The sequence below is a fragment of the Vulpes lagopus genome, chromosome 7, assembly GCF_018345385.1.
Source record: "Vulpes lagopus strain Blue_001 chromosome 7, ASM1834538v1, whole genome shotgun sequence".
Lineage (NCBI taxonomy): Eukaryota > Metazoa > Chordata > Mammalia > Carnivora > Canidae > Vulpes > Vulpes lagopus.
This window is the reverse complement of record NC_054830.1, coordinates 108,242,253-108,256,932: the sequence shown is the minus strand read 5'-3', so window position 1 is coordinate 108,256,932 and position 14,680 is coordinate 108,242,253. Positions and strand designations below refer to the sequence as shown.

At 39.1% G+C, this 14,680-nt stretch overlaps 1 protein-coding gene across 1 annotated transcript in view; it reads right to left on the bottom strand.

The window, feature by feature from the left end:
• The window catches only part of TRPC7 (transient receptor potential cation channel subfamily C member 7), a 243,724-nt gene that overhangs the window by 135,484 nt on the left and 93,560 nt on the right, over positions 1-14,680 (bottom strand). Inside the window, exon 2 of the mRNA XM_041762480.1 lies at positions 652-1,429. Within this exon, the coding sequence (XP_041618414.1) occupies positions 652-1,429 (778 nt within the window). The remainder of the gene's footprint in view (positions 1-651; positions 1,430-14,680) is intronic.

The window sequence follows — 14,680 nt, the reverse complement described above, 5'->3', positions numbered from 1 at the left end:
TTCCCTGGGCTAGCCTGGTCATCTAGGTGTTTGCAGGGGGCTGAATTATAGGGTTTTGCTCTGACCCCATCTACTGAGGCAAGAAGCTCAACCACACAGAAAGAGTTTTATTTTCATTTTCAGGTACCTTTCCCTCAGCCCCTTCACAGAACAATAGTAATAGCTTGCTAAATTGAGAAAGGCTTCAGGCAGGCCTTTCTAGCATCAGATGTGAGACCAAATCTAGGATGACACAGTACAGGCTGGGATGGTGGTCTGGACGAGACAAATCAAAGTCGTTTAACTAAGACAATCAGGAAATCCCAGACCTGGTCTAGGAAACATCCACAGGTCTCCTAGATAGTCCTCAGCCCTCTGGGGCAGAGCTCAGTGAGATATTTACACCCGAACCACTCTGTGCTGCTTGTCTTTTACTGTACAGATTTGGGCATAAGTCACTTCTTCAAATATTTCAAATATTCCACCTAATGGACTGCTTCTCCTTCAGGCCTACATCTGACAAGGTTGAGGAAATCCCCTTCCTCCCTGTGGGATGGTCAGACCCCGAGGCCCTCACCCTGGGTTAGACAGGAAGACAACCCGTTTGACTACTGGACACACCTGGAAGAGCTCTGTGGGCAATGTCTGCAGAGTGGTGATTGGGAGAGTTACCTTGAATTCAGTCTCAATGTTGGCTAGCCTGGCCAATTCGTTGCTTAGCTCCAGCGCGGTGAGGACAGGGTCTTCACTGGACAGAGACAAGTAGGCAGCGCTCGCCAGTCCCTTGTAGGCGTTCATGCGGGAACGCGAGTGGCTGAAGGAGTCCCTCCGCTGCTTCTCCGTGCACTCGTTGCACTTGCAGAAGTAGTCGTGCGGCCGCTCAATGCGTGCGCCCTTGAGCAGGAGGATGTGCACGATCTCATACTCCTGGCAGTGCGCCGCCAGGATGATGGGCGTGATGTCGTGGGAGAAGCGTGTGCCGTCCTCGTCGTAGGCGTAGAAGTCGTCGTCGCGCAGCTCCTGCTCCAGCGGGCTGAGCGTCAGGCGCTGGCCCTGCGCGAAGGCCGGGTGGTTGAGAATGGCCTCCACGATGCGCACGTAGCCCTTGCTGATGGCCAGCAGCAGCGCGTCCCCCACCCGCGCCAGGTTCTCCTTCTTGAGCAGCAGCTCTGTGACCTCCAGGTGCTCGTTACCCACGGCCAGCTGCAGCGCGTTCTGCCCCATATAGTCCACGCAGTTGAAGTTGAGGGTCTTGGACTCCTCCAACATTTTCCTGACCACAGGGATGTTGCCATACTCAGCTGAGTCCAGGAAGCGCTCCTCTTCCGGCGTCAGGCTGGTGCCCTTCTCATTGAACATGTAGGCAGGGCCACGGATGGCCTGGCGGCGGCCCTTCTCCCTCAGGGTCGTGTGCCGGCGCTGCATGTTTCTGAAGGTGTTGCTCCCCAACCTGTGGGGGTACAAGGCAGAGATGCTCGGTTACTCTCCCAGGGGCCTGTGAGGTGCCCAGCGGCAGAGCAAGCACAAATTGTTGAGAGGAGAAAGAATCTCATGATTGGGATCTTAATGTGAAACTATGAAATCTTATTAGAAATCGTTTTTCTCTCCCTGAGATGCAGACAGGTTGGCTAACCTGAATTATTCGTATTCATATAGAAGAATACTGATTCAGTTATCCAGCATCCAGGATTAAGTGAGGTGACATATACTAGAAAATAATGTTGATTTTATTCTGTACTCTCCTGCCTCTTGGCATGCCCAGTTCCCCCAGGGCTCTGCTATGGACATGGCCACCATAGATACTGCTGCATTTGCTTCGGGTGCATCCCTCACTGTGACAAAACTGCTGCAACATGCAAGCGTGGCCACATGCCTCTGCTTCCACAGTCAGTGCTGTACTTGGCACTTTCCTTCGTGGGGACTGTGCTTGCTTTCTGGTGCCTGCACAGCCTAAGCATGTACAAAAGGGCAAGATGTGGCAGGGAGCAGGCCTAGACACATTGCCACTTACTAATGGTCACTGAAGTGGCTCCTCTGAGGAAATTTGGTTGTAGCTTCTTAGCTCAAACCTGGATTTTTGTATGGATGGAAGAACAGGTTATTTAATTTAATTAATTAATTAATTAATTAATTAATATATTTATTGGAGTTCAATTTGCCAACATATAGCATAACACCCAGTGCTCATCCCATCAAGTGCCCCCCTCAGTGCCTGTCACCCAGTCACCCCCACCCCCGCCCACCTCACTTTCCACCACCCCTTGTTTGTTTCCCAGAGTTAGGAGTCTCTCATAGAACAGGTCATTTTAGATGCTGGGTTTATTTCTCACTTGCTCTTTGCTATTGTGGCAGAGTGTGGAGGTTAATACTGATACTACTGGTAATAATGGTTAAACATTTATTAAGCACCTATTATATGCCAGGAACTATACTGAGAAATTAATAATTTCACATATATTGCTTGTGTAAATCTTGTATTGATCCTATTCCAGGTGATAATGCTGACACAAGTAGGATTGAGAAATGGGCTTTGCAGTCAGAGAACTTAGAGTATGAGTCTTGCCTTCACCTTTGGCCAACCTGGTAGCTTTGGGCAAGTTACCTAGACTAGTTTGCCAGGGTTTTTAAAAGGTAAGACTAGAGAAAATAAAAGCTTTTGTGTCATTTGAGCCTGAATCAGACACCCTATCTTCAGCTGGTAGTGAAACTTTGAATGGATCCCTGGTTCAGGATGCTTTAACTGTAACATAGTCTGGACCACACGTTTTCTAACTTTCTACAAACTTGAACATCTGATTCTCCAGTTAGCCCTACCCACATTTTTTTCTTTTTTTTTCTCTAGTTCGCCCCTCCTCACATTATTCAAATAATATTAGAATAGCATACATTTCAATAAGACAGTACGTGTTTGGGACACCTGGGTGGCTCAGTGGTTTAGCGTCTCTCTTTGGCCCAGGGTGTGATCCTGGAGTCCCGGGATCGAGTCCCACATCGGGCTCCCTGCATGGAGCCTGCTTCTCCCTCTGCCTGTGTCTCTGCCTCTCTCTCTCTGTGTCTCTCATAAATGGATAAAAAATATTAAAAAAAAAAGACAGTACATGTTCTGAAGAGTAAGTGCGATTTATTTTGAACTATTTTCCATGTTTCCAATAGTCTTTTTGTTACTGGTCATATCCATGCATTAAGAATAATCAGTATTTCACTTAAGCCATTTATAAAAAAAAAAAGTAATCACAGAGGAAGTCCTTTAAATTAAATCTAGTGTTTTGAGATTTTAAAAAAAAGTCAATCTTGTGATTTTTAAGATTTTGGGCTACATTTGGTTTTCTGCTTGTTTTACCTTTTGACCTGCTCAAACCCTTTTGGTTTTAGCTCTATTAGGGGGCCCTATCTGGCATAAGGCAAAGACTTGGAGGTCAGAGCTTATGCTCTAATCTTGCCTGGGTCTGAGTAACACAGTTTTTGGAAGAATCTGCTAAACTATTCAATGGAGTAGCTTCTTCATCTGCAGAAATTTAAAAGAATAATTATGGGTAACCCTGTCAAAAGGTAACTGTGGGTGATAAATCCTAATAGCTCCTCTGCGCTCCTTTAGAAAGAGATCTGAACTGCCATCCACTTTTTAAAAGAGCATTTTGATAAAAGATTGCTGGGGAAAAGGTTCTCAGGATTCAAGTTCATGAGCTCCTCTGAGCCGATTTCTCTCAATAATGCCATCATTCCAGGGAGAGAGGCTGCTTATTGATGCCAAAGCTGACTCTAGATTGGGAGTCCAGTAGAAACCTTTTATAGGAGAGAGGTACTTACAAATAGGGTACAGGTATTTATCATTATAGGTTTTTCAGCAGAAGAGGAAGAGGTTGAGTTGAAATCTAAGCAGTCACCTCATTTGTATCATCAAAGAACCTTGTTTCAGAGAATGTTATGAAGTTAGTTTCAAGGTCTGTCATCTGGGTACATACACTCAGGTGGGAATTGAGCCCATAGAAGACTAATAGTCTTTCTGATGGAATTACTTAATCTGTCATATGATGAGGCTTATACTCCTCTCAGGAGCACCTCTCTGGTTTTAGCCATTACATCTCAACCTGAGAAAAGGTACTTTCCACTCAGGAGTATCTGAGTGGTGTGTCAGATGAGAGAGACAGCAGCCGTCCTAGGAGCCAGGGCTTGAGCTTGATTCCATGTCACTTTTCCATTAGAGGACTGCTCAAGAGGGAGAATAGGTCAGATTCCAAGGTCAAGGGTGTACACTAATACACAGCAACAAGCCATGGAGAGATTAATTCAAAGGAAATATAATAACTACTGAACCAAGTCAGAGCAGAAAAACATTTCACAAGGAACATGTAAGTACCCAATCTAAATTCAGAGTCCATATGAATATCATAGGCACTGCAGCTTAAAAACTTAAAGGGTGTTAAGACATTTATAATTTCCCTCATTAGACAAACAAACATAAAAGCAAGGTGTTAGCATTCTCATTTTTTAAGTGAAGCAGAAAGACTAAACATTAGGGTGAATAATTTTTGCACAAGAGTAGAGTGTCATGTAAATTTTGTGTTTCTTTAATAATTATGTTATATCAAGGAAAAAATATATGTGCGTGCCTAGTATTTATCAGATGTCAAATGTCCTCCCCATTTGACATGAATTATTCTGAATGACCTTGAAAGCAGACACACAGATATACTAAGACATAAACAAGCCTCTCTCCTAGCATTTAAAATCTCAGCTTTGAGATACATTCAGATGCTCATAGAACTGTCAGTTCTGCTATTTTCCTAAGAGAGTTGGCCTTGATGAAACCTATGGGCCCTCGAGTCATGCATGCATTACAAGGATATACTGGGTCATCCTATGCTATGAAGTTGCTTCCAGTGTAAGGGGTTTTACAGCAGACCCTGGAGCCACGTGAATTTGTTCAGATATTGATGGGGGCCTCTTTACCTCACTTGGGGCTGCTTGTTAGCTCTACCTCTTACTCTGATAGCCCTCTAATCATGCTTTTTAAACACTTATTTTATTTTTTCAGCTTTATTAAGGTTTGATTGCCAAAATTATAAAATATTTAAAGTATGTATTGTGGTGATTTCATGTAAGTATGTATCATGGAAGGAATCCCATCATTTAGTTAATTAATACATTATCACCTCACATATATATATTTGGTGAGAACATTATGTTCTTTCTTAGAGCACCACAGTGTTATCAACCATTATAGTCACTATGTTGTACACTAGAACTTCATCTTATAGCTGAAAGTTTGTACTCTTTTACCAGCCTTTTCCTGTTTGCTCAATTTCAGCAGTTTTATACCTGTGAGTATATTTAGCCTTACCATTTAATCTTGACATTATCGATAGTCAGGCTTTAGCCATACATTTCACATGGGTTGGAAAGAATCCACAAAAGATGATATGTCAAAAAGATAAAGTCATTTGGCTCACAATAGCTGGTGGCCAAAACTCACACTCATGAATCAGCTGTGTTGCTTTGCTGGAGTATGGGGATACTGTCACAGTTTCAGGACCAATAATGAGCAAAATGATTCTCCTTAAAATCAATTAGCATTTGATTGCCCTTACTCTAATATTTTTCTTCAAAATGAACTTTGAATGCAAATGCCTTTTTATTTGCATGTATTATTGAGATAATGAGTGATCAAACATCTCAATTAAGGTACTGTGTTTTTCATCTTTCATAAATGCATACATTGACATTTGATGTCATTGAGAAGAAGTGTTTCAGTGGAAACAAAACCATATTTGAGAGGAGAACTGATTATTAAACTCCCTCTTGATCCCTTGGTTGCTATTTTTATCAAACTGCTTTTACAGATGCATCAGCCAGTCTAAAGACAGCCAGATGTCAGTGATCCATGAAAAGTATAAATTCTGCACCCTAAATCCAGCTGCAAATAAGCACGACCACTAAGCATTTTAGAGACAGGGGTTGTGATTAGTTACTGATGAAGAAAAGGACACTTAATCAGAATGTCTTTTGGAGATATTTGTTGTCTTTCTGTAAAATTGCCACATGCACCATAGGTCTCTGTGGAAATCACCCAAGCCTGAAACTAATTCAGTCTGTAACATTCCACAACTGAACATAGAACCAAACAAAATCCAGGAGTTAGACCAGTTACTGAGGACAACCCAGCTGTGGTCTGCACATTCTCTCCCAGTGTACATAGTCTGAATTTTAGTCCATAGCAACAATGATAAAATATTCAAGTGATGTGGAATCTTCTTCTAAATTTCAGTTCTCTTACCAAAGTAAGGGAATAGTAAAATCCATCCTCCATGCACCTCAGCCACAGTGAAGATGCAATAATATGTATCAAATGGATACTGTGAAGCCTTATACAAATGTCCATGACAGTAATGATCACAACCTTACATTATCAGTACACTTACGTAAATATAGTTATAGTAAATAACTGTAAATTGGCTTACATTTTACTCTACGGTGATATAGTCAGATTAGCTGTTTTTTTTAATGGCTGTATAATGGTGATAGTTAACATATATTACACATTTGCCATGTGCCAGATATTCTGTTAAGTGCTTTATATGAATTATTATTTTAATTCACACAAATCGTGTGATAAGCCTTTTTCCTCAGTGACTAATCATAATGATTAACATTTATTACACATTAACTGCGTTGCAGGGACTATGCTGCGTACTTTACACGTATTATCATTTTAAATTCTCATAAACTACTACATGATACAGGTGCTATTGTCATTCCCATTTAACAGATGGTGAAATGGGGCTCAGATAAATTAACCACTTTTGTTAAGGCTACATAAACTTGTGAGTGATAGATCCACTATTAGGACTCTGATCTGTTTGGTTTCAAAGCCACTGCTTTGGGCTGGTATGCCACTGCCATCCCTCTTCCTCCTCCATTTTTCTGAATTTCTTAAGATGGTAAATTTTTTCATTAGAGTGCAAGATCCTTGAGGGCAGGGGAATTACTTGTTTATAAGGCATATGTACCTGGTGCCCAGTATCCCTGATGCCTGGCATATGGTGCATGGTCAAATAATGTAATCAATTCTTAAATACTTGAATTTGGGTTGGTCATTAAAGAAGACCAATAAAATAGATGTGTTAATGTTTACTGTGTCTTCCTTCTTACAGATATAGGAGTCATATGATCCTGTAATTATTATTTCTTCTTTGTTCTAACAACTTTTAAAATAAGGTATGAGTTCCAAAGCCAAATTAGTTTCCAGCTCCACTATAAGTAAGTAATGGTCTACAAGTTGCTAGATGAGACCATTAATATCAGAGGGTATATTAAGTCCTTGAATGACTGGGGCATTCCCACTTGTTCAAGATACTTCTGAAAAATTATATGTATTTTCAGAGGCATCCACATGCATTTTAAATAAAAGGAAAGATATCCACGTAGTTACCCCATGAATCTACATGAGTTGATATACCCTACCATTCAGGTCCTATAGGAATAGCAAAATAATCCTTCTGCTACTCATTATAACATGTTATATTGAGATATACTTTCCAGACAATTCTGCTAATGTGTTACATTTTTTCCATTGCATCTTGAATTAAAAATATTATCTAGATTCCCGAATGCTAATAAACAATTTTATCAGCAACTTAATTTTCAATGAATCATCATCATTTAGAGGTTATTCTCTGTATTTTCAGGCTACCTTATTTATTAGCCATTCACATATAACTAATGCTTTGTGTATGCTTCTTTTATTTCTTTCTTTTTAAATCCTTATTTGTCTGTTTGAAACTGAGGAATTATGAAACTGGATGTCTGTATCTCTGTGTATATCTCCAGATAGAACTGAAACAGTAAGTTCTTACAGTTACATGTTTTTCCTCCAAAGATTTGTCTTGGTATAAAATAGATATGTGTAACCTCTTAACTGTTACAGTAACCTTTGTGACAGAAGAGCCTGAAATGATCATCTACTCCTAAGAAAGTAAGAAAGGCCCTAAAATCATGAAATGAGAATGGTGAAAAAGGTAACATGCTGAATATTTATCTAGGAAATGTTCATTGCCTTTCCTGGCAGCTCTCATCCAGGATACTGCATGTGTCTGAAATTAGCCTCAGTGAGGCTTCACATAGTTCTCATTTTTTTCTGGGTTAATTACTGCCTGAAGGAGTTAGCTAATCTATATGCCCCTAAGCTTAGGAGCAAGTGTTTTGGAAATAAATTTTTATGAAATTATAATTGTGGCATAGAACCTTGGTAAGTTGTTAAATAATTAAACCAATGCCACTGTTTAAAAGATCTTAGAGAGTGAGTTTGTATCATATTCATAATGAATATTCTGGATTTAATGTGTATTCATTCATAAATCTGATGTGTGTCCAGTGGTTCAGAAACAGGACCCACCAGTAGATGGCATTCTGAGGCAAAAATTCACTGAGTGCCAGTAGACAGGGTCAATCATTATTGCCTCTTACAAATCTACCCTTGATTTCATTAAGCCTTTAAATTACAATTAATGACAATAGCATCCTGGTTAACTCTATTCAATCACACTTAAGTGAATTTACAACTTCACATGTAAAGGAGATTCTCTGTTACAGAGTTTCAAAGCTTGTGTTAAAGCCCTGCCCAGATTACATCTCTTTTAAGAGCATATTTGTTATGTTGAAATGGACATCTAAAGGACATATTTTCCACAAATAAAAGGAAAAAAAGTAACAGCTTCTTTATTCCCACCTGTAGTTCTTTAATGGTGGCTACTTATTAGAAGATAGCCGTCTTCCTTTTCCTATTCCCATATTTATGTTAAGATAAATACAGTTACAAAAAAATGTTAAATTAAAAAGCTGTCAGTACTGAAGTAAGAGGAGAACAGACAACACAGATACTCTCTTCCAGGAAGAAAAAAAAAATACTGCACTTTAGCACGACAAGACTGGGTTACCACTATGAATTGTCTATTTTAAATGGATTTTTAAACTTAGACTTCCAAGGAAAAGTAAAAAAAAAAAATTCCTCTACCAACCCAATCAATAAGAAAGATTTCAGATCCAGATTTACATCTAAAAATCCAAGCTACACAGGAAAGAGAGGGCTAATAAATAAAAGTTTAATCCCGTATTTCAGCAAGAAAACAACCTCTGTTGGAATATTTGATATGAAAGAATCATCATAGTTGCTTACATTGAGGGAGAAATTAGCAGGCTGGTCCCTCCTCTCTAGATGACCGGAATCCGGTGTTGGGTCGCGGGAATGTGGCTCCCCATGGGTGGTAGCGGAGGGGATGCCGCTCTCCGTGGTGCTGAAGTGTAGAGCTGGTCCAGTGAGTGGAGTTGCGAAGATGGGAAAGCGCGCCTCGCTGTCCTTTGTGCTGCAATGGTAACAACTCTCCTTCCGCGAGGCAGAGTCGCCTTACCGTTCTTTTCCTAATCTGGGGGAAATTTCCCAGGGAACATGACGAGGAAAGAATCGTATGTGAGACAGGCATGTGGTGTGGTGATGGGTTGGTATAATTCCCACCCCTTCTCCCAGACAGTTAGCTTTAAAAGGGAGGTATCAACTCTGCCTTCCTACCGTGGATCCTCACGATTTCTACCTGCCCCCTCTCAAATCCCAGAACAGTGCATAACACACACACACACACACACACACACACACGTACACACACACACCTCAATTATGTAAGGCATCAGGTTCTGGTTTCTGAGGCAGAATATTCATCTGTTTAAATAAAAAATGAGGAATGAGTTGGTTTCCTACCTGTTGTCTTTATGGGTGTTTACACAGGGAGGGAAGCTGAAAAGAAAACTAAAACCAGGAGAACCTGAAGAATGACAGAAGTAGTTTGTTTGTTTGTTTTAATAAGCTTTAAGGTCACACCCCACTGTGTCTTCTGTGAGTCATGCATCTGCTAACTTTACCCTTTTGTTTCATGACCTTTTAACATTGTCTAGGATCAGAAAGTGGCCCCTGGTATAGATCAAGTCTGATGTTAATGATGGGACTTTAAAAGGATTAGCTTTCATTTGTGACTTTCCATTTTTTGAAAGGAAATTCCTAATGTAGAAATCTATTTCCCCCATAGACCCCATTCTCACCATTTGCCTTGTTTACAAATAGTCTATGATTCTTACACACTAAAGTATTTTGATGGCCTCATGGGAGAGAAACTTCCTTAACTGAAATATTACCTGTATGTGAAAAACTGGGATTACTTCCAGGGTGTACCTCTGTGACTGAACAATAAACCAGAATGCTAATTCTTTGAAACCAACTCAGGGATTAACAACTCACAGTCTGTAAGGAATGTTTCTGTGTGTAAACATAATACTTAGGGTTAAAGAATTGGCGTATAATGTATTTTGTACAATGCCATTCTATGTTTATATGCAAATCAGATTGCATAAGTTCATTCATATGCCACTAGCATTTTCTCTGGAAGCAATGTAGTGAGTGGGGGAAGACCCTGGAATTTTGATTCACTTATTAACTGTGTGACTTTGGGCGTAATGCTTAACCTTATTGAACCTCTGTCTCCTTATATGTAAATGGTGGGTGATAATGGGGGCTGTATGCCTTTTTCCAAATTCATGGTGATAATTAATTGAAATAACATTATAAAAATCAACCAGAAGAGTTAGTCACAAGAGTTCACATTTAAGAGGTGCATAATAAGTCTGAGTATTCTCTTTCCCTTCTTACTCAGAGAAGTTATCTAGTTCCAACTTTCTAAAAAGCTTGACAACAAACTAATTTTATTCCTGTAAGCCTCTACACAAGCTTTCCTATGATTGTGCTTTGTCAGTAAAATATCTTTTTAGAAAGAAATTGTCTTAAGACTTTTTCTTTTCTTTTCTTATTTTTTAAAAAAGATTTTATTTATTCATGAGAGACACACACAAGGAGAGAGAGAGAGAGGCAGAGACATAGGCAGAGGGAAAAGCAGGCTCCATGCAGGGAGCCGGACATGGGACTTGATCCCAGGTCTCCAGGATCACACCCTGGGCCAGAGGTGGCACTAAACCGCTGAGCCACCCAGGCTGCCCAAGACTTTTTCTTTTAAAAGCTTAAGTCTTGAAGGACAAGGGAATTTTATCTTTAATAAGAGTCAGGAGTGCATACATTGAACTCATTTGAATAAAATCCTAATGAATTAAGAGCTATTTAATACCACATTGAAGTATAGAGCGGAATATGGGAAACCAACAAAAGTGTCTTACACAGCCACAAAATTAGAAGATTAGCTATGACACTGGAAATATTCTTTTGATTGGAATCCTCATCATCAAGATTAGTGAAGCAGTATAGAGTAAGACATTCCTAATGATAAGGTACTTTCTTAAGAATACTGGGTTTTGGCTTTTATTTGATAATGCTGGAGATGAAGTCTTATTATATTCTGTTTTTAATAAATAACCAAAAGAATATTTTCATGAAATTCTGACATGAACTGTGTTCTTATTTCTACTCATGATGAGCTCATTAAAAAACAAGTCATATTTTAAAATGTGTGATAATGATAGTACAACAGTAATATATATAGAGGAAATGAGCTAATTATTTTATAGATATGTTAACTAAAGACAGGTCACAATCCGGCCAGATAGCTTTTCAAAAGTGATAGGTTAAGATGACATTTGTGAAGGATCCAACCTTCAGTTCCACATTTTTAGAGAGCTGTATCACTTCTAGAGGATCTTGTATATAACATTTTGTTCAGTGGGTTAACACTTATCATATGAAAAAATGTTACATACCTGTCAAAATATTTTCAGTATGTAAAATACAGAAGTAATTAGGTCCTTTCTATCAATGGTGAAAGTTCAGAAGACTATAGATGTCTCAAGTTCCTGTGTAAGGTCTTGAGCTTTGCTTTCTCCTAGGTTCATAGTAGAATTCACAGCATTCTAGTCAAACTTCTTTTATTTTAATTCCAAATCTTCCATTCTCCAAGCATGTCCCTCAGTTTTATCATCTGTAAAATGAAAATAATAACAGTCTCTCATTTGTGTAGTTATAGTGAGGAGAAAATGAGACAACTCACATAAAGTGCTTACGGCAATGCCAGGTACATAGAGCTCAGTATACATCAGTTTTCATTATTGCTTACAGCTTACTCTGTGACTGAATAGTGAACATACTATTGATCTGTGGTTTTTAGACTTTGTGTGCTCTATTGTCACCTAGCCAGCCTGTTGAAAATATAAAAATACAATTTTCTGGTGCTCCTTTTCTAGGGAATTTGCATTTTTTTCTTCAAGAACTTTTGGTCATTTTTCTGCAGGAAGTTCATAAATCACACTGTGAGGAAACACTGCTCTTGTCTATTGGAGGAGTAATTTAGTTTAGAAACTGCAGCCATGAGTATGAAAGTCTAATTCAAATGACTGAATACTTTGGGACACTTTCTCTCTTTTCTCTCATGCTACTTTGTTTGGTTACTGGACAGACATGGTTCTTTCTCTTAGATAGAAGCAGAGTACAGTAATCAGACTTCTTACACTTTTGATTTAAGGAAGTGATGCAAAAAAAGAGAGAGTGATATAAATCAGTCCCAGAGGGAAAAAATTCTGGTTGAAATTACCAGAAGCCACTATGTTAAACTTGTATTAAAAAAGAATGGGAGATCTCTCTCATCCTGGTTGATGGAAGTATCACAGCAAAAATTCTCCCAAGTAAGCACAGATTTGATAAAAACCTTGTGCTCTAGACTGTTCTCAAGTCATGAAATATTGTGTCTTAATTCCAGAACAGGTGGGTAGTGACTAGAAATGGCATTGTGTCTCAAAGTGATGATAATAATAATGCTAATTTAACCCTATTTAATGCATTTTATGGAAAATTACTGATCTTCTAGTTTGGACTGTAAACTTGTGAATTTCAGTGGCTGTGCTCTTACAGGATTTATATCACTTATAATTGTCTTTATATAAACTCTAAATTTAAAGCTTCTTTAAAAAGTGAACAAAGTAATATGAAATAAATAATTATTTATACATGGTGATCCCCTTTCAAGGAAGGTCTTGCACAGAAGTGACAGCTGACAGATGATAGCTTTCATATCCTTTAGATTCTGCCTCAGCAACAGAGAGCCATCTTACATGAAATCATACCAATTCTTGGGCAGCCTTTATCTGGCGACTGAGTAAGATGAAGTATATAAGCCATTTTGGGGACACTTTATAAGGAACACTTATTCCAGAGCTCACTGCCATATTGGCCCAATTATCAAGATTTGATTTCTTCCTATGCCTGATTCTACTTCCTTTTTTCTTCCTTTCATAAATGTTGATCCCTGATAAGCATCTTTCACCTCAAACTCTGTCTTGGTTTCTGCTTCCATGAAATCCAGCCTGCATTAATTGGTAGTAGGTGTGATTTGAGAAAATAGATAATAAGATGGGATTTGAAGCTGGATTGCCATCTTGCTGGCAATGCAGATCCCATCACTGGTCATATGTGGAGCATAGGCAGCTCCTGGAACAAGGTTATGGTCAAGTTCCTAAACTTTTACCTATACTGAATTGGGAGCTTGTACAGGTGGAAGAGAAATCATTAGCAGGTGTGATATTTCATGCATTTGAAACTTTAAGGAGAAATAATAATGTTAAGCACAATGGTATTGGGTTGCTATTGTTAAATGCCACTGATCCCAAAGAAAGATAATGAGTAGCTGAGGTTATGTAATAGGCAATTGAAATCCAGGTGTAAAAGCCAGAGGACCTCTTGGTTGCATATAAAGAAGCTCTCCTATCAACTCTAGGGGAAAGATAGAGAAGTTCAAGGTCTAAGCATTAATCTTGGGAGGGGTGAATTCAGAAATGACTAAATGCCCAACCGAAATAAGCCTATCATGCCACACACTTTGGGAAAATCCAAGATTTGGATTGGATGAGGACATCTACATGGATGTCTCTCAAGATTTTGACCTCCTCTATACCTCTGAACCTGAACCTACAGACATGGTCCATTCATCTCTATTAAGAGTTAGTACCTCCCATCTCATACTGGAAGTCTTTATATATAGACCTCTCATCCATGTAGTGTCGTGTGTGTGTCCCAGGACCCATACCACCTTCCCTGATGCTCATAAGGCCTATAACTAGTTAGGTTGTACACAGGCTGTGGAATGACATTAATATTTAGAGACTCATAATATAGCAGAGGATGTTCTGAGTCTGCTAAGGCAGTAAAGGGGCAGTGTTCCGAAGGAGCTACAAGAACCAGCCATTGTGTACTAGAAGGAGTCGGGGGAGTAAGTATGAGCCTGGATTCTAAGGATGCTTGATTAAGGGGACCTAAAATAAAAATTGCATATTGAAGAGTTTATTGACTTAGAAATGCTCTCTTGAACTACTGGATTTAACATTTTGTTAAGCATCCCAAGGAATAATGTGAACTTACTGCTAGGACGACACCTGAAAACAGGAAAGAAAACAAGTGTTCATATACACAAAATTGAAATGACAGAATTTCCATGGCAGAGGATAAAAGGAATGGAATAAAAAGCTTAGCACTCTGATTGATTTCACAAATCTAAGTTCTCTATTCCCTTCCATATAAAAAAACTTATCAAACTCAACACTCAAAAAACAAAAAATCCAGTCAAAAAATGGGCAGAAGACACAAACAGACATTTCTCTAAAGAAGACATTCAAATGGTCAACAGACATATGAAAAAAATGCTCAACATCACTCGGCATCAGGGAAATA